Source organism: Misgurnus anguillicaudatus, chromosome 17 (assembly GCF_027580225.2).
Source record: "Misgurnus anguillicaudatus chromosome 17, ASM2758022v2, whole genome shotgun sequence".
Taxonomy (NCBI): domain Eukaryota; kingdom Metazoa; phylum Chordata; class Actinopteri; order Cypriniformes; family Cobitidae; genus Misgurnus; species Misgurnus anguillicaudatus.
In genome coordinates this window covers 40,566,092-40,590,000 of record NC_073353.2, presented here as the reverse complement: position 1 = coordinate 40,590,000, position 23,909 = coordinate 40,566,092, and the positions used below count along the sequence as shown (strand labels likewise).

Genomic DNA, 23,909 nt, shown 5'->3' with positions numbered 1-23,909 from the left:
AGCATCGGATCTGAAGACGTACGCAAGAGATCCAGCTTGAAAAGTGCAGTATGAATTTCCATGCCAGAAGAGTCACGCTGCCTGCTATTACACCTCTCTGCTTACAGAAAAGGGTACGAAAATGCCTTACAAAATGTATGAATAAGTTTTTTTTGTGATTGTCAGTAATGGGATGTAGTCATCATATTAAGCAACCTTAAACAATAAGATACTATATGTTCTCATTGGAGCAGCTGCAAGTTGCAATGAGGTAGAAACTTTTGGCTGCTTTTCAATTTTTCCTGTATTTTTCTCATTAAATTCTCACCTCACTGGAATTACATTATGAAGAAAAGAGACAGCTGCAAAATCTGGGTTTATTTAGTAAGGGTTTCTAATGTGACATGGGCTACCATTGTGGAAGTACTTGATTTAAATTTGGTATCTCAAAGGCATTTTGAGCTTATGTAAAATTAGGTTTTTATGTGTTTTTAATTTATCCACAAAAACTTAATTTCTAACATGAACTCAGACAATTTAGTTTGCACCAGATATAATCTTTTTTTAAGCAGACAGTGAAGGAAAAGCAACAAACATTTATGCACGTGGCTAATGCTTTGATCTAAAGTGACTTGCAGTTCATTTAATTTATACATTTCTTGTATCACTGTGTGTTTCATCCAGCAGCTTTAATGAAGGTTATGAGAAAATTGTAGTGAGGATACTTTAACTATATATAAACACAAACGATTGTGGGTTCGATATACTGATATGCTGATATACCAACGTGATCTCATGATTTACGTAAAGTGTGATTGTACCACTCGTACATTTACTTTATTTACTTACATTTCATTTCATTATCATTATATACTTCATTGTAACATTGTGTGACAACTAACCCCACTGTGTAAAAAATGTTTTTAATCCCAGCAATCAGTTACTACCCTACTGAAAAATCCAGCTAAGACCAGCATAAGCTGGTGAGCTGGTTTTAGCTGGTCCCCAGCTTGGTTTTAGCTGTTTTGCTGGTGTAGCAAGCTGGTCTAGGTGTGTTTTGGTCACATTTTAAGCTGGTCTAGCTGGACTTAGCTGGTCATGCTGGAATACCAGCTGGCCCACCAGCATGACCAGCTTTGCCAGGCTGGGAGGACCAGCATAAACCACCTTAAACCAGCTAAAACCAGCTACCAGCTTATGCTGGTTTTAGCTGGATTTTTCAGTAGGGTAGGAGTTGCTGACAATATAAGGATAGATTTGGTGACTTACACACCCAACTCAGAAAAAAAACTGAGATGAGGAAATGAAAAGTTTGGTTCCTAACCCCCCCCCCCCCCCAAAAAAAAACAAAACATTTTGGCAAATTTGGGTAAAATGTGTTTTATATACCAAGAAAGTGAGAAGATGAAAACCACTATTGACTGTTACAAAGTTTCACATAGCATCTTTAGGTTATGATAACATTAAAAATTCAATTCCATAATTTGATTTTCAAAGATTTATATAAAAACTGATAATTTTTTCTGCAAAATGCAATAAATCCATGACAAGTTTGTATTTTCAAAATGCTTTAAATCTATTGAATCAATATATAAATGTGCATTCATCTTTGCCATATTATATTCATTTAGTTAACTAGTGGTATACACTGATTAAAAAAATAAACATTAATGGCATTAATCAAAACACTTTGTCATATTAGGAACACTGTCATTGCTGCTGTCATCCTTACCGTGGGTTCGACTTGAGGCGTCAAATTCGCGTCTACCACGTCTAGTTTGCCGCTTGAACATTTTGAGTTTACTCGCTTCACTCGCGCATGAAATACTAGTCATCAAAACATTCAAGCGGAAATTTGCGTCATGGGAGGGGCTTCTGTGACTCCGCTCGCTTTCTGTAATCACGTCAATACTAGAGCAAGCTCCTGATTGGATAACGCTGCACGTTTTTCTGCCAAAGTAAATTTTTTTAAACTTGTGCGTTTGCCGCGGCAACACTCAATTCACGTCATTCGCGCAAACTAGACGCGCGAATGACAGCAGAATCGCGTCTACCGCGCTTAGCACCTCATTCGCGCCATGAGACCTCCATGTGTCTTCACATTGACTTAACATTGAAATCACTCGCGCTTAACGCCTCTACTGCAGCTGGTGTGAACGCAGCATTAGGATGTCAACCTTTTTGACCGCAAGCAGCTGTAAAATGTTTTGGTCCTGCTCGAATTTCCTTGACTTTTCAAATAATAGAAAGTTTTTCATAAGATCTGCTGTGGTCGATGTGTTAGCATGAAAGAAGCTTGTTGCTGTCGTGTTGTTTTTATCAAACAACAGTCAGTATTTTTCCTTCGCCCGAGTGCTTCCCATGTAAATTATTAGATTTTGATGGCTTACGTTTCTTCCCCGCCACAGAAAACCATTTAATTTTTAATAATGACCAGATACAGTACTGATTTTGGCGGTAACAAATAAAAAAGGCGTTTCTCGTGTTTTGGAACCAAGCTCTTCATATTTACTTTCAGTCCTCTTTGTTCAATATCTTAACCAAAACTTTTCACAAATTTACAGAAGATTTTCAGACAGTAAGAGAAAAAGACCAAAAGCACAGATTGCTTGGCACTGTATAAGTATGTAAAGTAGCCATGTTACAGTTTTTTTTTGGAAGTTACGTATTAATACTACAGTACATATTAACAGTGAGATCAGGCTTTAGATAAAAGCTAACGCTACGTACACACCAAACACGTAGCATCACGTTGCTAGCTCTAGATTACTCGCGGGATTTAGCCTTGTGTCATGCAAATTTTTCGCTCGAGTTGAAGTCGCAAAGACGCATTTGAGGCAAATAGTGCGTGTTTTTGCGGCAATCGCGCCACCCAATTCGCATCATTCTCATTGCCCCTTGCGAGGACGCGTCTGATTGCGTCTTTGCATTGACTTTGTATGTGATCATCTCGTGTAAATCGTTGAACCTGCGTTTGGTGTGTATGTCACATAAGTGTAACGTAAATGTAGTCTTGATTATTTTGCCATTGCTTTGATAAATGCATTTTCATCTCTTAAGCTTTATTTTTATCATGACTGTTTGGTGTCTGTGTATTGTGTTTCTTGTATGCGGTAGCAAATGACAGATTTGGAAGTGGATTTAAAAGATTGCAGATAAATCTTGTTTTATATGAAGACAAAGCAACAGACGCTTTTGCGCTTAATGTCGAGTGGAGTTGCAGCCTCTCTGAACACCTGAAAACATCTTTCACTGATCTCCCATCAGTGTTGTAATCATCGTATCCGGTGCCAAAAAGACACACACTCGCCACTCAGTCAGACAGACTAAAACTCTGTTGAAATGAGTTTAACAATGGCCTAGCTGTGTTGCAGTGGAGAAAATACTGCAAATCTGACAGCTCCTGGAAAAAAACACGTCTGAAAGTGCTTTATAAAAAAACACAATGATAAAATAACATTTGTATGAGAGCTGTGAATGTGTCAAATACAATGAAGGAGATTTGTTAAACTGTGTCCTTGCATGATTGTGTAAGAGAATCCTTGTTGAATGTTTCGTCAGTGCATGTTCATAATATCCTCATTTAGTTTTTTTGTCAGTTCTTTTTAATCTGCGCACAGACTTTTATACATGGTTGTGTTACAGGATGGCTTCTCGTTTTGGAAAGCAACTCTTGGATTGAACAGAATATCTTTTTGTAAATAAACTTTCCAAAGATGAAAAAAAATTATGCTTAAAGTCCGTGTAAAGTTATTTCAGAGAATAGTTTGTAATGGTAATAATGTATTGCTGAAACACGCTACAAAGACTGTAAACTATGTAGTACTGAATTTTTGTTCACATTTTGATGTTCAGGATTATTTGGGTGGGGCTAACACGGTAGCTCGATGATGCACTGAAGCCACCGAGCATGGCCCCGCCCCTAACACAATCACGACATCCATTCAAGTTGTAGCGGTATTTAAAAATTTAAATACTGCAAGTGGGTGTGGTTTCAGCGCCGATTGTGGACACCCCCCCAGCGTTTTTAGAAAAAGCCATTTTTTTACTTATTTTATTTATTTAGTGCTTTTTAATCATTCAAATTTGCTGGGGGGTTAATAACACATTTTTGACATTGTGACATTGTGGTGTCACTGTCACAAACTGAGAGCACATTTAATATTGGACGACTTCTCAGCTGACATCAATGTGAGCTCTTGTATTGACAAAAAAAATCCTATTTCACTAGGAGATATGTCAGATTATGAAAGTGAAATGGGAATTGATCGAGACCTATGAGATGATGTGCGGTAGAAGTGAAGTGTTTCAGTGTTTTGGTCGTCCTGCAGCTGTGGTGAAGCGGTTCAAGGTTTACTCAGGCTGGTGAGCGGATCTTTGCGTTCCCGTCCTTGAGCTAAAGAGTCTTGTGACTTCGAGTCATGATCGTGTTTACCAAAGGATCGCACATGAACGCCAACACAAAATCATATTTACCTGCGGGAACCAATTATGGAATAATAGTGGAAGTGAAATAGTTTTAATTCTGAATGTTGACTATTGTTTATATGCATATTGACTTACATTCAGAAGAATATACATTTAATAGTTTAGCTGATGTGTAAGTTGATGGGCTTCTAAATTACACACCTAATGTACCTTTACCTTTTATTTTGTTGCATCAGATGTCAGTCTTACAGTTAACATTCTTGTGATAAGATGAGGACAAATAGAGGAAAAATCTATATAAAATGCCGTCCAAAATTTCTTTTGTATACCCTGTCATTTCATGAGGACTTAAAGGCTGAGTTGTGCTGGATCTTCTTTGCCCAGAACGAATCCCAAAAGCATTTCTAAAGATAGGCTTGTGTTTTATGACCTGATGGTGACAGCGTCTATAAATCTGTCATTAATTGTATTAGTAGTTTTACTGATCTCATTTCCATTTTACAGCTGTGAAAACCATTCAAACCGTTTCTCAGTTTTATTGTGAGTTGACAGCACAAAGTGAAACCACAGGCCATCAGAGAGACTTTTGCTGACAGACACTTTAGGTTTAGGTTTGTACTCTTGGGGTCTGGTATATGTAATAAGTAAAAGAGATGAACTCTGTGTGTGTGTGTGTGTGTGTGTGTGTGTGTGTGTGTGTGTGTGTGTGTGTGTGTGTGTGTTGGTCTTATGCAGTGCAAAGTGTTCTGGATGTGGAATGCCAAATAGTGTAGTTTAAAAGTTTGATGTTGATATTCAGCATTACTGGTGAAATGGTGTTGAGAGACCGTAAGACAAACATGAATTGTTAAGGTACAAACTGTGCATGTATGCATGCCTTGCATTGCTTTAAAGTTTAGACCGTAGTATATGTATGAATTACTGTAAGGTAATCAGGCTAAAACATGATGCAATAATACATAGGGGTGGACTGGTCCAATACTTGTGATTGTTTTGCTGGATCGGGTATCGGACTAACGGGGCCGATCCGAATTCGATACTGTGCGTTACTCGTGGTTGTTACTGTATTGTTATAAAAAAGTCAGCCTATTATAAAAGCACCATAAATGTTTGTAATATCTATAAAATTAATGTCCTTCAGATCCTTCTACAATTTATACAAAGACACATGAAGGTACAAAAGTTGTCGCTGTGCGGTACCTTTTCAAAAAGTACACTTTTGTGCATTCTGGTACCTCTAAGGTAAACATTGGTACCTTATGGCGCTTTTCCATTGCATAGTACCCCATGGTTTGGTTTTCCACTGGGTGCAGTAAGGAGTACTTTTTTAGTACAACCTCGGTCGGGGTTCCAAGTGACCTGAGCTAATACCAAAACGTGATGCAAAAAAACCCAATGTAGTTCACTGATTGGTCTGAGAGAATCGTCACTACCAGTGTCATCGCTATAATGTAAAGATTAGCTTTACCTTCATGGTCTCGAGCAAACAGGTTGTCATCTGTGCTCTGCTATAAGTTCCCAAATGGCATGGCTCAGATCATTCAGTCTTAGACAAATTTGATGAGAAAAGTTTGTTGAAATGAGTTCTGTGCTTGAGAATATTGAGATGTTGTTGAAAATATTGAGTCATTGTTGAAATCTTTTGTATTATCGAGATGACACACATTTGATCACCGGGGTCATTTTCGCACAAGAGAAATCTTAGTTTGAGGGCATTTGCTTTCTTTTCTACTTCTCAGTTCTGTCTAGAATAAATATTTGAGACATTTAAGAGACTTCAGGTTTTTCTCTCTTATGGCCACATCATGCACCTTCTTCTTTCAACTGTGTCCTTAAAACTGGGGGTTATCACAAGACGAATCACAAATCTGTACCTGATAGCCTTGACCTTATGTTTAACTAATCCAAACAAACATTTACTGAAAGTTCATTTAGAGGAGAAGGTGTGGAGGAGGTGTCACATGAATTTGTATCTGTTCATTAAACAAGCTCCTGTGGTAGAGCATTAAGTTAGCTGCGCAAAAGGTCAGGTAACACGCATACATCTACTGATAAAAATGTATACCTTGAAATGCTGGTGCTAATGTGGTACTGTGGACATGTAGGTCATTTAGAGTATCCTGGAGATGTAATGTCGCCGAACCCCATCTCTCAGTACCGGGGTACCTCAAGGCTCACTGCTCGGACCACTGCTCTTTTCTATATACTTGACATCCTTGGGTTCTGTCATTCGAAAATATGGCTTTTCTTACCACTGATGTGCGGAAGACACCCAACTCCACTTGCCGTTCCAGTCTGACGATCCCATGGTTTTTGCCCGCATCTCAGCATGCCTGAGTGACATCTCAATCTGGATGAAGGATTATCATCTCCAGCTGAACCTTGCTAAGACAAACTGCTTGTCATATCGTCTAACCCTAAGATTCATCACAAGCTTTCCGTTCAACTAGGTTCTTCGACCATTACGCCTTCCAGGACAGCCAGAAACCTGGGAGTGGTCATTGATGATCAGCTCAGTTTTACAAAGCATGTTGCCACCCGCTCTTGTAGATTTATCCTCTACAACATTAGGAAAATTATACCTTTCCTATCTGAGCATGCTACACAAGTCCTAGTCCAGGCTCTTGTCCTGTCCAGACTGGACTATTGCAATGCGTTACTGGCCAAACTCCCAGCCTGCACAACCAAGCCCCTACAGATGATCCAAAATGCTGTGGCAAGAGTCGACCGCTTGTGGTGCCATCCCAAAAAGGCAAACAATCACTATTGCATAAACCTTTCAGGTTCTGTTTCTCATCTGTGGAATGACCTACCGGTTGTGACAAGATCTGCTGACTCTGTAGCAGTCTTAAAGAATCGACTAAAACCCATCTCTTCTGCCAACGCCTCACTTCCTAATATCTCTTCTATCCTTATCTTTACATTCTCATACTTATCACAAGTTAAAACTTAAAATAGTAGGTTGAATTGACTGGGAAAACCAAGTTGTTTTAACTTCATGCATTTCTTACAATGTGCATCTGGATGTGACAGACAGGACCTGATGCTTTTTAACGTATGAAATAATTATTTTTATATTATTGCCTGAACGATATAAATTAAGTGATCCTTTGTGAATTTTAAGTCTGCAATGTAAAAAATCATTTTACACTTACATTTTCAAGTTTAATCAGCTAGGATTTACAAGTCATTTCAACTGTCTTGACAAGTGATGAATTGCTGTAACTTAAAAAAAAAAGTTGCATTTGCTTTAGTTATGCCTAAAATATTATTTATTTTATAAGTTATAGCAAGTCGTCACTAGTCAGTTGTGCAAAAATTAAGTGCAAAAATATTTACAGTGTGCATTGACTTTGTTAAATAGTGTTTGATATAAAGCTTTGACCCATGTAAGATTTGGCGGATATAAGATAATATAGACTAAAACTGCTTCACAGTTTGTGTTATGACAGTAGATGTCCATACTGTGTGTAGTACATTTAACTTAGAAGAGAAAAACAAAAAGGATTGCAAGTGCTTTTGAAGTTTGTTGTGGTTGAGATGACCTGGATACTTGTGAGACTGAACTGATATCCCAGTCCAGGGCATTTTTAACATTTTTTCATAAGACATTTCCTGCTGTACTGTGGTGTAAATGGAGACTTTTTAACTTTTCTGTTACTGATTTACTTGTATGGACTGTTTATATTTACTCTGATAAGGGTGTAGCAGGAATCGTGCTTGTTTTATTACCTTGTTACTTTATCAGGTTAGGCCTTGTAAATGCTTGTCAGAGAGATTTATAGCACAAAGTCTTATCCTCCTGCACGCTGCCTTTTTGTGTCTTGTAGGTCTCTCCAACTGATTAAACAGTAGATCGTTTACCTCATTTCAAGATGATGTCACCATGGGAGGCTGTGATTGGTTGAAAGGATTGCTAACCCCGGCCCTGCTGGGGAGCACTGACCTCCTTTTCTTACTGAAAGAGGGCCGGGGCGAGTCCTCCCTAACAATCTGCCTTTCACAAATACACACAAGTGTGACAGTCTCTCTCTCTCTCTCTCTCTCAGTTCTGCTGTAGCTTGTGAACCTTGCAATTTTTGAGTGGTGCAACTAAGTATTGTCATGAAAGGTTATATAACTACACAAATTATGCTCTGGTTAAACTCCAGTACTTCAGCTTCATTAATTATTACTTGATTATTTGGCAAGAGAATTTTATAAAACACAGCTAATGTCAGCCATTTTTCAAGGAAAGAATACAAGTTACAGTAGCTAACATATCATAAATGGCTGTCAAACTAAATGTTATATAATTTTAACAAATAGAATTACAATGTGTGAGATAAATGAAATACATATTAACACAAAATTAGAAATATTTACATTTGTTGCTAATAATTCCTGATGGTTTTCGATGTCTTTTCCCACCCTAAATGATATCACTTCATAATGATGATGTCATTGCTTTTTTTAAGTTAAAGAGATATTACAGAAAGCTTAAGGATGGAAAGTGACATTGAGGACATAGGAAAAGCCAAAAAAAGTATTAATTACCAAAATTATATTTCTAGAAAAAAGTTTTGACTGTATATATAATTGTTAATATGTTTTTATTTCTGAATAGAGTTTAACCCAGGGTTTTTGTCTTTACGCTTAATAAAATACATTTTTAGCAGCATACAATAGTTAATTTATTTTTCATTTTAGTTTCATTGTAGTTTTAATTAATATTTTGAATGACCTTTATTTTCATATTTTTAGTTTTCATGTTAATATTTGTTTAATGTTTAGTAAATTAGCTATGAGCTCTTGTCATTTACAGTCAGTTTCACACTAGTATTGCTATTAAAGTTAAATGTATTTTATTTCAGATTTATTTTAGTTCATTTTTAGGGTTTGCATTGGTCATGGAATTTCTGGAATATCCTGAAATTTTGAAAAACGTATTCCAGACATTGAATGTCATTGAATGTTATATATATTTTTTGTCCAAGTCATTGAAAATCAGGGATTAGTTTGCATTTATAAACTTGTAATTTTAGTTGTGACGTAAGGAATGCCATTTCCGGGTCCAAGCCACTGATTTCATGTGAGACTACAATCCAAACACCAATTATTGGCATTGTATTGTTCAATTCATGCATTTAAGGAAAAAAATATAAATTCACAATGTACACTACATTAACAGGCTAATGGCATCTCAGACATAGGTCATGAAAATTTAACTTTTAGTCAGTGAAAGTCAGGTTTGAGTAAGTAAATTATGACATTTTTATTCATATTATATTATTCAATTAACCGTAATGTTGTGCTAAATGACAAATTGTCCATCTTTAGGAGTTAAAGGATTAGTCCATTTTCTTAAAACAAAAATCCAGATAATTTACTCACCACCATGTCATCCAAAATTTTCATAATAGTTGCAGTTTCAACTGAGTTTCAAAGAACTCTAAACCATCCCAAACGAGGCATAAGGGTCTTATCCAGCGAAACGATTGTCATTTTTTAAAAGAAAGATTTGCACTTTTAAACCACAACTTCTCGTATTTTCTCCGGCTGTGTGACGGAACGGTCCTCTTTCTCCACACTTGTAAACACTGGGTCGTAGTTTCGCATACGTCATCCGTGACCTCTTGATGTGATGACGTATTACGGGAGGTCGCGCTGGCGCATCACAGAACCAAAGATAGACGAGAAGTTGTACTTTAAAAGTGCATATTTTTTATTTTTCCTTTCGCTAGATAAGACCCTTATGCCTCGTTTGGGATCATTTAGAGTTCTTTGAAACTCAGTTGAAACTGCATTAAAACTGTTACTTGTTGTTGTCCATTAAAGTTCATTAAAATGAGAAAAATCCTGGACTTCTTTTTTTCAAAAAACACAACTTCTTCTCGACCGAACAAAGAAAGACATCAACATCCCGGATGACATGGTGGTGAGCAAACCATCTGGACCTCTCTAAGAAAATGGACTAATCCTTTAAGTTTTTATCCCAAAATTAGGACACATGATAGGAAAATGTATCATCCTGCGCTCACCTTGTGCACCAGTTTTCTAATTGCATGCTGGGATTGATGCAGAATTGCACATGCATGTGTGAACAGCAAAACTTGTGACTTTTTCCTCCCCACCCCCCTCTCCTCTGGTGTGTGTGTGTGTTAGCGGGGCGGGGGCAGACGGAGCGGGACTCACCCCCGCTGGATAAACGGTAGCAGGTGATTGGACAGAACCATGGTGACATGCAGCAGTGGAGGCTGCAACTGAGCGTGCTCCTTGTAATTACCTCATTTCAGCTTGGCTGCAGGAAGAGAGAGAGAGAGAAAGAGAGAGAGAGAGAGAGAGAGGACAGATAGATAGATAAAGCAAGACAGTCGCTCCACTCACAGATACTTGCGTTTACATTTGCAGTCAACTCTTAAAAAATGTTGTGCACTCAGCCCTACATAAGCTGCAGAGATGGTCCAAAATCTCAACCCTGTCCGTCGCCAAACACAGGGGTAAGTACTTCTTTCTGCATATGTTCGTGAGACATAGATAGGTTTAAAATGCTGTTTGGTTTCTCCGTAAGATCATTTAGGAAAAATCTGAGCTCTGATTTAGAGATACAAGCTATTTCGTCGGCTGATCTGTAGGTTTGCTGGATATGAGACGCGGCAGGGAACTACTGTACAACGTTTGTGAAAGGCAACATTCATGAGCTCCCTCAGCACAGACTGTTCCCACTTTAAATGAACGTGTAACGTATACAGGACATGAACTGAAATGTGCTTTCTCACGGGACGGCAAAAGTAAAAGACAGATTAGCTTGTGTTTGAACTTATCAAGATTGTCATCGAAAACTGAAAGCAAACCACTGAATGTTTTGAATGTCCTGGTTTGATTTGCTCGTTTCGTTGCAGGTAATCAAAGTCTACAGTGAAGATAACACCAGTCGGGCTGTTGAGGTTCCCAGTGACATCACCGCCCGGGATATATGCCAGCTCTTCATCCTGAAGAACCACTGCGTCGATGACCACAGCTGGACTCTGTTTGAACAGATCCCACATCTGGGCATCGGTAAGCCTCACGCTTTCTGATTCATCGGGCGTATGAACAAATAGAAAAAAGTGAGCATTGGTCCACCTACTGTAGAAAGGCAGATGAATGTTTTGAACTGACGACTTTTGAGAATATTAAAAGCATAAAGGAGGGTCGCTGTGGCTCAGTTTGTAAAGCATTGCGTTGCACAAAATTGTTGGTTTGATTTCTAGGGAACCTCCGTACTGATACAAAAATCTATACTTTAAATGGACTGTAAGTTGCTTTGGATAAGTGTCTGATAGATGTTAACTTTATCATTTACTTGCCTCATATACTTTCAGTCTCATATTCATTTCTTTCTGCTGTAAACAAATGTGAAATGTTTCTTTTTTATTCAACAAAAGTGGATGATGGTAAATACTGCCAAACTCCAGAAAGGATAGGGCTGGGCGATATTTCGAATTTTGGTAATATGTCTGTATTTTTTCCCAGCGGGATAAATTATATTTTCAAACAGGGAGGAAAACCCTTTGAATTTTACTTTCATCATAAGCTGTTTTACGTTTGACTTGCGTGTATTTATTTTGACTTGCGTGCTTTTGTATCTCAAACTAAAGATATCCTGTAAACTGGCAAAAACATTACTTTAAATCAATACGGGTAAGCGTAACACAAACTAATGCGGGGTTAATTGTAAAACGGCTACTTTATATATTTCTACAGGGCCGAGCAATCTGTGCTTTAGTTTTTTTCTCTTACTGTCAGAAGATCTCCTGTGAATTTGTGAAAAGTTTTGATGTGTTTTGGTTAATATATTGAACAAACAGTGTTTTGGAGACATGAAAGTAAATTTCTTTATCTTGTGTTTTTTTTTTTGATTTCTAAGTTGTGTGTGTAAGTCACAATCACTGTCTTGTTACCTAAAACATAAAAGCATTTTGAAACATGTCAGCAACTCCTAGTAACTGATAGCTGGGATTGAAAACATTTTTACACAGCGGGGTTAGTTGTCACAGAGTGTTACCGTGGGATCACACCAGCCGCGTTTGAGGCGTCAAAATCACGTCTACTGCGTCTAGTTTGCTGCTTTAACATTTTGAGTTTACTCGCTTCATTCACGTGTAAAAGCCACGTGTGAAATTGTAGTCATCGAGACATTCACGTGGAAATTTGCGTCATGGGGGAGTGGCTTCTGCGACTTCACTTGCTTTCTGTAATCACGTCACTGCAACGCGGCGCGTTTATCCGCCAAAGTAAAAAAATGTAACTTGCGTGTTTGCTGCGGCAACGCTTAATTCGTGCCATTCGTGTGAACTAGACGCACAAATGAGGTGGAATCGCGTGTAACGCGCCGCACTAAACGCCTCATTCCCGCTGCGAGACCTCCAGACGCCCGTCAACGCGTCTTCACATTGACTTAACACTGAAATCACTCGTGCTTGACGCCTCTACGGTGGCTGGTCTGCATTACAATGAAGCCTCAGGTATACAATGATAATGAAATGAAAACAATCTAAATACTATTCATCAAAATGATACCTGTTAATACAATATCAGGGGAAATAACTCACAATTATGATTTTTTTTGTCTAAATTGTGCAGCCCTTTCAAAAAAAATCTATTGATGCATTGCTGCATAATACAAAGATGGTTAGATGAAGGATGATGGATGGATGAATGTGTGGATATCTATCTGTTATAGGCAGGTATAAAAACAATATCCACCTTATACAGAATTTTTGTTACAATGAACCCCACCTATGGGGTAACGTTTGCACACCTGTCACTTTTGGTGTAATTGTACGATATCGGTAGGTCCTGCAAACAAACTTTAAGTGTTCATTTGTAGCAGAGACATGTGTGTTGATTATGTAAAAAAACTATTAATCTAACTTAAATATTTTTTTAATGATAGAGCCAAAGCCAAAAAGTGTTACTTTGTGTCCCCCTCTCTCCTCTACTTTATGAATAAAGACTGCATTAATACATATAGTATAGACTTTACATTAGGGCTTTACTGATTGATTTTAGTTCATTATAGTATGTATTATAATGGTTATTGTTTAAAGACTCATAAAAATATTAACTTTGTCCGATTACTGTGACTCTAATCAGCCCTAGTCCTGCGTATAGAGTTAATAGACTGATATAAAGGGTGTTTTCTGCAAAAAAAAACCACAAACTATATAAGCAACACAATGTTTCATCAAAGTAGAATATCTGAATCCATCTAAATACAATCATGTCGTATACATACCTTACCAAAATAAACATTGCAACGACCCTTTCAGACCCTTCTGCAGCTGTTTGCATCTGGTGGTAAAGCAGTAAAGTTACCGATGTTAATTTGGGTTTTTGCTCTTTGCTGATCCAGACAGTTTTTGCTGTTGTTGTTTTAAAATATGTCTTTTGTTTTATGGCTCCTGTGCTGGTTGTCAATTCAGCCGAAAAATGTTTTCCATTCTCCTTCTGTTTACAGACAGGACGTGAGGACACGTGAACACGCCGATGATGTATGGTGTCTGTGTGAACAGGGTGCACAGTGACATGCAAAACACATTCACAGATAAGGGGCAAAAATTGAATGCGTCCAGTTATTGCGTTCGGCCTGAGTTCAATACATTTAAACAACTTAACATAGTGACTGCTCTCAGGATGTGAGGAGACTTTTAACCAGTATAACTATAAATGTTTCTGGATCAAATCAGATACCCTGCCTTTAAGGCTGGCAACCACTCAGAAACAACTTTTTTTGCAATGCAATTTTGCTAATGTAAAAACTAAAAGAGAGATCATAACTAATGCAAACAACATAATCACAGTCTGAACATTTATTGTCTTTTAATGAAGAATCATTATGAGAATGTCTGACTCTTCCAGATGGCTGCTTTTAAACAGATGCTTTCTATAAAGTCATTAAATAGTTTTTAAGATCGCAGTAGCTAAATATTACTTAACGGTGAAATTAAATAACCAGCGCCCTACACATCAGTCTCATTATTATTAAAGGTTGCTCATTATCAAGGCATCGTTTTAGCAAAATGTGTTAATAATTCATCTGTCAAGCCCACGCTGCTGTGAGACTGTAAACCTCTGAGCTGAAACAAACACAGTAAAGTTGAATATTATAAAACACTACTGTGAATTCTGAGTAGATGAGGCGCATAATAAAGCTCTGTAATATAAAAACACTTTGCAGTAGAATAATATATTAATAATAAATCTAACTATTTATTGAACATCAGTGACCTGTTTGTCACAGGCCTTACACACTGCAAACTTACAGGAAGGACAACTGCATTTTAATGCGGGAGTGAATCCCCTAAATGATCGTTCCATGCGTGTATGGAATAAGACTCACTTTCAAAATGCGATGATTGAAACAGCAATGTTTTGCCGTCCCAAATGCATTGACCATAATAATATTACAGAGTTATGTTTTGCAAAAAAAAAAAAAACACTGCCTTGGTGTTGTGTGTTGTACGCATTTGTGAGGCTGTTTTACAGAGCAATGTCTTGCAGTGTTGCCAGGTCCTCGTCTTTTCTTGCATACCATTGGGGCTTTTTGGCTCACAAAGCGATCAGGTTATTGGTGTTATTAAAGTGTGAAGGTGCCGGTCTCAATATTTTGAGCATTTTGATTTATTTTGGTTTGTTATTGTTCTGTGTTTTTTCGTGCAAGATCTGGCAACATTAGTCAGCAAACGTGCATTTTCTGCACAGCGCATACAGAAGACTTTTTCATAAAAGAGACCTGTTATGTCCATAATGCACGTTTAAGTACTTTGTAAACTACTAGTTGTTCAGTTTGGTTATGTACAGACTATGCAGAGTTTTGGTAATGTCTTTGTCACTACCTGCATTTTGGGTGAGTTAATTTGGTTGTAGAATGCGGTTGTCACTCCTGTAAATGACTGAACTGTGTGTGTTCAGAAAAGGATTAAGTATTAAACAGTGAAGTGACAACCAAATTTAGCTGCAGTGTTTACGAGGCCATAATTTACGAGGCCTTTATTTGGTAAAAACACTGCAACCCATAACCTTTCATGACCTATTTCTTTATTTTATGAGCTATGATGATAATTCACATAAAGTGTTGTTTATTATTAAACAGAAGGAAGGCCTGTCCTGGAATTCAGAACATTTTGTGCCATATGAAGTTGTTTGAAGAATATATAACACTTTAAAAATTCAGATCATAAAGTTTTTTTTTTTAAATGCACTTTCCTGGTTTTATAGTGCATGATCCAAAAGTCATAGTTTTTCGTAGTGCGTCATCATTACCACATACCCCTTACTGTGCTTGCACACCACCAGCGACTTCGTAGCTGTGTGACGGCCATCTCTTTTAATGAGGTCGTTAGGAGGCATTCCCAATTCTGAATGTCCTAGTTACACCAATAAAAAAACGAGTAACTGTCCCCTCAGTAAATGACAAAAGACGGATGACGTGAACTCCACTGCTTTACTCTCATTGGTCGTCACTCACAAAAGTCGCTCATCATTTGCATATATTTGTACTGTTCTCAATTTTGTTGTGTAGCTGGACACGCCCACTTCCTGTCGCCAGTGGTCACTGTCACTCATGTTGCTGGAAATCGTCAAGCTTCCTTTGAAATGAATGAGATTGCATTGCTAGTCGCTGCAGGTGTCTACATAGCTTTAATGCAATGTTCCTGCCTTCTGTTCACTAGGGGTGCAACGATAGTTTAAAATGTTGTTAAATTAGTTTTTGCTACAGTTTTTTATTCATTGGACATCTAGTGGATAATAGCAGAATTACAGATTACCGTAAAATCTCAACAGGAAAGCGTCATTGGTAGGGAAATGTTTTCTCTTAATTGACGAGATAACTCGTCAATGGCGGGGAAAGACTTAAATTGAGTTAAAGAAGTTTTTGATATTTGTACTGAAAACAAGACAAAAATACTAAGTAAGAAAGTCATTTTTTGCAGTGTGTAAATAAGTCATGTGAATATACTGACTTTTCTGCTTGTTTCCAGAGAGAACCATAGAAGATCATGAGTCTGTTATGGAGGTCCAGTCGAGTTGGGGAATGGACTCTCACTGCTGTCTGTACTTCAGGAAGAATTATGCCAAATATGAGTTCTTCAAAAAACCTCTTGTGAGTGTGAATCTGTGTTTGCTGTCCTGATCATGAATAATTGATTTTGCAGTGGAACAGAGCTTTAGCCAAGCACCCAATCTTATTCAACATGATTAAAGTGAAGCACAGACTGCTACACAAGTAGATTTTTGATTCTACTGGTTTGTAATTAGGTAATTCTTAAATAATCAAGTACAGATCATTAAATCATTTGGTTTATTGCCAGAGCTAACAAACTTACAGCATTACTTAAAGGATTAGTGCATTTTCTTTTTTCACTCACCACCATGTCATCCAAAATGTTGATGTCTTTCTTTGTTCAGTCGAGAAAAATTATGTTTTTTGAGAAATACATTGCAGGATTTTTCTCATTTTAATGGACTTTAATGGACCCCAACACATAACAGATATAATGCAGTTTAAAATTGCAGTTTCAAAGGACTCTAAACGATCTCAAACGAGGCATAAGGATCTTATCTAGCGAAACGATTAAATAAATAAAAGCACTTTTAAATCACAACTTATCTTCTTTGTCCGGTCCTGTGAGTGCCAGCGCGACCTCGCGTAATACGTCATAACGTCAAGGGGTCCGGATGACGTATACGAAACTATGTCAAGCTCTTGCCTGCCATCTCCGTTTCTGATTTAAACTATTCCCGCTCAGGTTCACACACATAGAGTGACTACGTTCAGTTTAATTTAGTACATAGAAATAATTCATGTGAAAAGTAACATTATTTTTTTTTAAAAGTAACTCAAATATTAATGTGTACATGTATAAAGTAATGCTTTACTTTAGTTGTTACTTTAGAAAGTAATATTATTACATAATGCACGTTACTTGTAATGCGTTACCCCCAACACTGCTGTATGGATCAGTTTTTGATAGATGCGCTTTTGGAGCTTTAAAAATTGGATGGTTTGAGGTTGAATATAACATGGGGTCATTTATTTTTGGGTGAACTATTATAACATCTATAAAATGTACAGTGTTGTTTTGTGTGTGATGATTATGTTTGGGTCATTACAGGATTTTTTTCCCGAGCACATGGTGTCTATATCAAGTGAAACCAATGGAATCATGAACCACTCACAACTAATCCAGGTGACAAACCTTTTATTGATTATTATCATTAAAGATGTATATGAAGTATTTTTCACTGGCCTATATTTCAGTTTGCTTGACTCTTTCCTCGCCAGCGTTTTATAAAAAAGACACATTTTTGGTGAATCCGTGCGGTAGAAATATCCATATTTAAAATGTTATTAACATTATAAACTACCTTCCGGTAGCGCCGCCATTTTGGAGTGATGCGCATTCAGGATGAGAGCTTACGCAGCGTACAGAGTTTCTCTGCTGCTGCTCTGTGCCCCCGCCCTCCGAATTTGTCATACGTCACTAAGAAAAGTGCGTACACTACGCTAATACTCTCTCCTGAGTCTAAGATGGCGGCGCTACCGGAAGGTAGTTTATAAAGTTAATAACATTTTAAATATGGATATTTCTACAACAACACCCCACGGATTACCCACAGAAGACCTTTGTTTATCATCCTGGAGCCGTTTGGATTTAATTTGTGAAGGATGGACGCACTTTTTTGGACTTGAAGGTCGTGGACTATTGCTGGACCCTGCAACATTACATTTAATGAACAGAAATATCTAAAATATTTTCTAAAATATCCGAAAATGTGTTTGTGTGAAAAACGATGGACATATGCAACTCGGACAGCTTGGGGATGAGTAAATCATGGGTTTAATATCGTTTTTGGCCGAACTATCCCTTTAAAAAAAAAATTTGGGCCAGGAAGCAGATTGGGTACTATATATATATATATATATATTCAACTACCCTGGACTGATTCAATACAGAACCTGAACTCTATGAAAACAAAATGATTGAGTTCCTTTGATTTGTCAAATAACCTCTGGATGTGGCGTTTGTGACTCTCCACCTGCAGACGTTTCTCAGTTCCAGCTCCTGTCCTGAGATCCACGGGTTCCTCCACGCCAAAGAGCACGGCAGGAAGTCCTGGAAGAAGTTTTACTTTGTGCTAAGAAGATCAGGATTGTACTTCTCCAACAAGGGGACATCAAAGGTCGGTTTAAATCTTCACGTAAACCCAGGCGATTTGCAGTCTATTCATGCAGTTAGTTGGTGAAAACTTTCTACCTTCTGATCTCAACACCACAGAGTCTGCAGGGATTAACTTGAATCATTCACAATACCACTTGCTCCTACTTATTACTAGTATCTCTTAAAGGTGAGCTGCACTGCACGTGTAAATGTGCCTTGAATTGTGAGGTTATACAGAATATGAAGAAGACCTGAAGTAGTTATAAAAGTTTCTTATCTGATGTTTGGAGATGTGATTGTTAGATCTAACAGTGCGGCTTTATGGGGCTTAGCTCAGTAAAACTGGTAAAGCTGGATTTTGTGTTACACTCTTGATATGCCAAGCACTGAACCCTTTCAGTCACACAACAGGTGAGCTCTGTACCTGCAGAATACTGTGCCAGATAGCAATGCCCTTTTCTTTCTTGTTTTTACAACAACAGAGGTTTTGTTCAGGGCATAAGAGGACCTTACTCTTTACTTTTTTGATATAATTGTGTTTTTTTAGCTATGGGCACTTTTTGCCCTTATAGCCAAGTAACTTCTTTAAAATTTGTTTATTTGTCAACAGTGTCCAACAAAAGATGTTTTATCACAGGAGAATTAGTTGTATAGCTTACCAAATTGTGCCGTTTACTGTATGTTGTGTACAGGGGTGTATTTAATTTGATTCTTGCATTGGATACACTATTTTAAAATTCCCTGTATCTTAAAGAGACATTCCACTTTTTTGAAAATATGCACATTTGATTGATGTTAAACATTTGATTTTTACTGTTTTGGAATCCATCCAGCTGATCTCCGGATCTGGCGCTAGCACTTTTAGCATAGCTTAGCATAATCCATTGAATCTGATTAGACCATTAGCATCGCGCTCAAAAATAACCAAAGATTTTCCATATTTTTCCTATTTAAAACTTGACTCTTCTGTAGTTACATCGTGTAGTAAGACCGATGGAAAATTAAAAGTTGTGATTTTCTAGGCAGAGATGGTTAGCACTTTACTCTCAAACTGGCGTAATAATCAAGGACTTTGCTGCTGTAACATGGCTGCAGCAGGCGTAGTGATATTACACACTGCCTGAAAATAGTCAACTGCTATTGAAAATAACCAAGGGGACTATTTTCGGGAGTGCGTAATATCACTATGCCTGCTGCAGCCATGTTATGGCAGCAAAGTCCTTGATTATTACCCCAGAATGAGAGTATAGTTCCTAACCATATCTGCCCAGAAAATCACAACTTTTAATTTTCCGTCAGTCTTAGTACATGATTTAACTACAGAAGAGTCAAGTTTTAAATAGGAAAAATATCTAAACTCTTTGGTTATATTTTTAGGCACGATGCTAATGGTCTAATTAGATTCAATGGATTGTGCTAAGCTATGCTAAAAATGCTAGCGCTAGATCCGGAGATCAGCTGGATGGATTCCAAACTGTAGGAGAGCTGGAACATAAGCATATTTAAAAAAAAGCTATGTCCCTTTAAATACACATCAAATAATGTTGCGCTTTTGTATATTTTGACAAAGTAACACTTTTGCTTCATCCAAAATTGCCTGCTCCCTAATATATATTAGGTGAAAAGCAGTAGGTGAGGCAAGTAAGTTTGTCTGAATTTATAGTATTCGAAAAACATTAGGCGAAAAGTACCTGGATGACCAACTATTTCCGGCAAGATTTTGAAGTGTGCGTTCGATGGACACTTTACTATCCCGTGAGCCCCCAGGAGAGGAATCACCTAATAAAGAAGAAAGCGAGGCATCGTCATATCCAAAAATGTTGGAAAGCAGTAACGCGGATCTTTCTTTATTTATTCTTCACACTATTCCATCATCTATGGCTATATTCATGGGAAGAACTGTGGGAGGAAACCGGAGTACCCGAAGTAAACCCACAATAACACAGGGAGAACATGCAAACTCCACACAGAAAAGCCACCTGACCTAGCCGGGGCTCAAACCGGGGACCTTCTTGCTGTGAGTCAACAGTGCTACCCACTGAGCCACTAGGAACTTTAGTCCAGTATGCGATTTCAGACGCAGGGCTTCTGCACATCACCTGGTTTATATTTTATCTCAAGCATGCTTACATTAACAAAAACAAAGTGTCCGGATCGAATATTGTAGAAGTCGGGGAGTACAATCAGATCCGATACCAACACGGACCTGAACTGTCATGGCAGCTTGGCGTAAAGCGCGACATGAATTTACACAAAGTTGCACTTTAAATTATCCAAAGTTACACCTTAAATTGAATTTTGAATTTTTGTGTGGACTAACTAAAAATGTTGCTACTAGAGTCTGTTTGAAACATTTAAATAAAAATGAAGCAGCAGTATTGCACAATGTTTCATTATGTCATTTGTTGCACAGTAAAACGTTTGAGTTCTGTAGCTCTGTTTAAGCACACAATTTTTTTTGTAGGGCTAACAAATGTATTATTTGCAGCTTAATTGATTGCAAGGGTGATAACGATGGCATTGGATCGGTATCGTTATTGACAGATACTAAAGGTTGTGGTATTGACATTGGGATCATACATGAAAAAGTGGTATCTAATTTAATCTAGTCGAGAGGTTTTTATTTTTCGGTGTTACAGGATTCCTGCTTGACTGTGAGTCAGTAGTATAGTTTACGTTTGTTCTTTGTCTCTGTCAGTGCGTAAATGAGAGAGCTGAGGTGTATGAAGGTGAAACAAAGCTTTCCTTTGTGTGTTTTTTTCTTTCTTCCCCATCTCTCTTTCTCTCCTTCTCGGTCGCTCTCCGTTTTTCTCTCGATTCACTTCACTACTAGTGGTTGTTGAGATAAAGTTCCTGCCATTATGGCATGTTTCTGTGTTTTTCAGGTCATGGATATGCATATTACACCCTTGCTGTAACTCAGTACTGTGTCTGTCTCTGTCTGGAGGAGGAGACAGCAGACTTATTCACAGTAGTTTGATCTTGCTGCATAGATTTCAATTTAACTTGAGAAGATTTAGAAGAAATCATTTCAAATATCAAAACAAAAAAGGTTTTTAAATGAAATGCTTGCATAATCTGAATGTGAAGTCAAACATTTCTCTTCAGATTCTTCTGAGACTCTAGGTTAGTCTCTCCTCCTCACCCTGCTCAGGTCTCTTGTAAATGGTCACACATTCTCTATATTACATTACAAATTCCACGCGTGTCTCTTCTGTCCTGATGGTCTGACAGATGCCATGCATAGCTCTCATGTTTGAATTCATCCCATGCTACACCACAGGCTTAATGCTGAGACTCAGGCTCACGCTCAGATGGAATGCGACGCACGCCCCTTGCACCCTGCAAACAGTGTCACACACACTCCCCCAACTGATGCACACCACACGCACACACCACATGCACCCATCGCACACTCATGCCCCACAAACAGTTAGTCACAACTGGTGCACACCACACACACACTCACATACCCCTTGCAACACCTGTCACACATTCACACCCCTTGCACACTCACAAACCTCTTGCACACTCACACACCCCTTGCACACCTCTCGCACACACCCATTACAGACTTATGCCCCACAAACACTAACACACCACACACACTCACATACCCCTCGCAACACCTGTCACACATTCACACCCCTTGCACATACACATACGTCTTACACACTTGCACACCTCTTGCACACTAGCACACCTCTCGCACACTCAGACTCACAAACCTCTTACACAACCACACACACACACACACCCTTGCACACTCAGACACCCCTTGCACACCCATGCCCCACACACAGATTGTGTTTTAATATTTTATGGGGACATTCTATAGACGTGTATAACGTAACCCTCACAGAAAACTTTTACTTTTTTAGATGGTACAGAGTTGCGTTAACAGCGCAAAGGTTGTGGGTTTGATTCATTGATAAATGTTCCTGGAAAGTCGCTTGTGATAAAAGTGTCTACAAAATGCATAAAGGTAAACGTAAATAAATCAACTTAGCAAGCTTATAAATAAAAAACTTTTATAAAGTAAAAACTAATTCAGTTAACTGTTTGTTTGATTTTGTGCTTCTAGCCATATAATAATTTTTTCAACAGAGGAAGAATTCTACAGTAGTTTTGTAGATTCGTTTTGGAGGAATGTCGGCTTTCTTTTCAGCTTACTGTATACTTGCTAATGAAGCTGAATGTCTTGAGGAATGTAATTCATATCATTTATTATCTTCCCTGTGAAGGAACCGAGACACCTGCAGTTTATTTGCGAGTTCACCGAGAGCGACATCTACACATTATTAAGCGCCAGAAAAGTTTACGGTGCCCCTACAGACTACGGATTCTGTGTGAAGGTAAATCTTGACATGGACGTTTAATCACTTAAGGGTTTTTTTTAACTCCAGCCTGCTTTGAGATCACAATACACGGTTAGCAGAGTTTTATAATGTAATGAGGCCAATTAAGTTTCAGATTTATGGTTTGGTGTGGGTTATATAAAACTACAATCAAACAATCTGTCTGGCTCCTTATCTTCTGTGAACTTTGTCTTCTTTATTTAGCGTCAGACATTTAATGTGAAAGTTTAATATTAGTGAATATACAGACGTGGAAAAAGTTAGGAGACCACTGCAGTTTTGCATTTAATCATCATTTCTACATGTATTACAACCATTTCTGTCCAGTATCTGTTAAATTCTGGCAAAAGCAAACCTCATGACCGACATAAAGTCACCCAACAGCAATATAAAAGACTGAGAGGATATCAAGACACATGAAAGATGTGATTAAAAGACAGGGTTAAAACACACCCAATATTTATTTTTGAATAAAACACGTGTAAAAACATTAGTATTGTTGTTGAACAATGCATTTGAACTTCATTTCATTGTTCTTCATTTCATTGAGCATAATTTTTGTAATTTGAACCATTTTCAATTTTTCTGTAAATAAATGCAAATAAAAACATTATTTGGTAACACTTTATTTTACGGTGTCTTTGTTACACATGTTACATGTAATTATTATAGTAATAACAGTTAATTATGCATAATTACATGCAACTAATCCTAAACCAAACCTTATCCCTAACCCAACCCTATAGTAAGTACATGTTGATGATTATTACTTGGTACTTAAATATATAATTACAATGTAACAGTGACGCCTTAAAATAAAGTGTAACCCATTATTTTTATTAGGAACTTGGCAGAAATGTTGTCAGTAGTTGGCAGAATGAAACAAAAATGATAATTTTACTTAAAACACATACCTATAAATCTGACCAACATGGTGCCCGCACGGTTGCCCACACAG

General features: G+C 37.8%; 1 protein-coding gene across 3 annotated transcripts in view; it reads left to right on the top strand.

The window, feature by feature from the left end:
• grb14 (growth factor receptor-bound protein 14) overlaps positions 1–23,909 on the top strand; it is an 82,443-nt gene that overhangs the window by 48,839 nt on the left and 9,695 nt on the right. The window contains exons 1-6 of one of the 3 annotated variants that reach the window (XM_055216015.2): positions 1–113; positions 11,289–11,445; positions 16,413–16,534; positions 17,547–17,621; positions 18,478–18,615; positions 22,838–22,948. The exon at positions 1–113 is cut by the window's left edge and continues 168 nt beyond it. In XM_055216015.2, coding sequence (XP_055071990.1) covers positions 51–113; positions 11,289–11,445; positions 16,413–16,534; positions 17,547–17,621; positions 18,478–18,615; positions 22,838–22,948 — 666 coding nt within the window. In that variant the 5' untranslated portion in view covers positions 1–50. Of the gene's footprint in view, positions 114–10,399; positions 10,887–11,288; positions 11,446–16,412; positions 16,535–17,546; positions 17,622–18,477; positions 18,616–22,837; positions 22,949–23,909 lie in introns of those variants that run through there. The other 2 variants (XM_055216014.2, XM_055216013.2) reach the window with 2 other exon arrangements.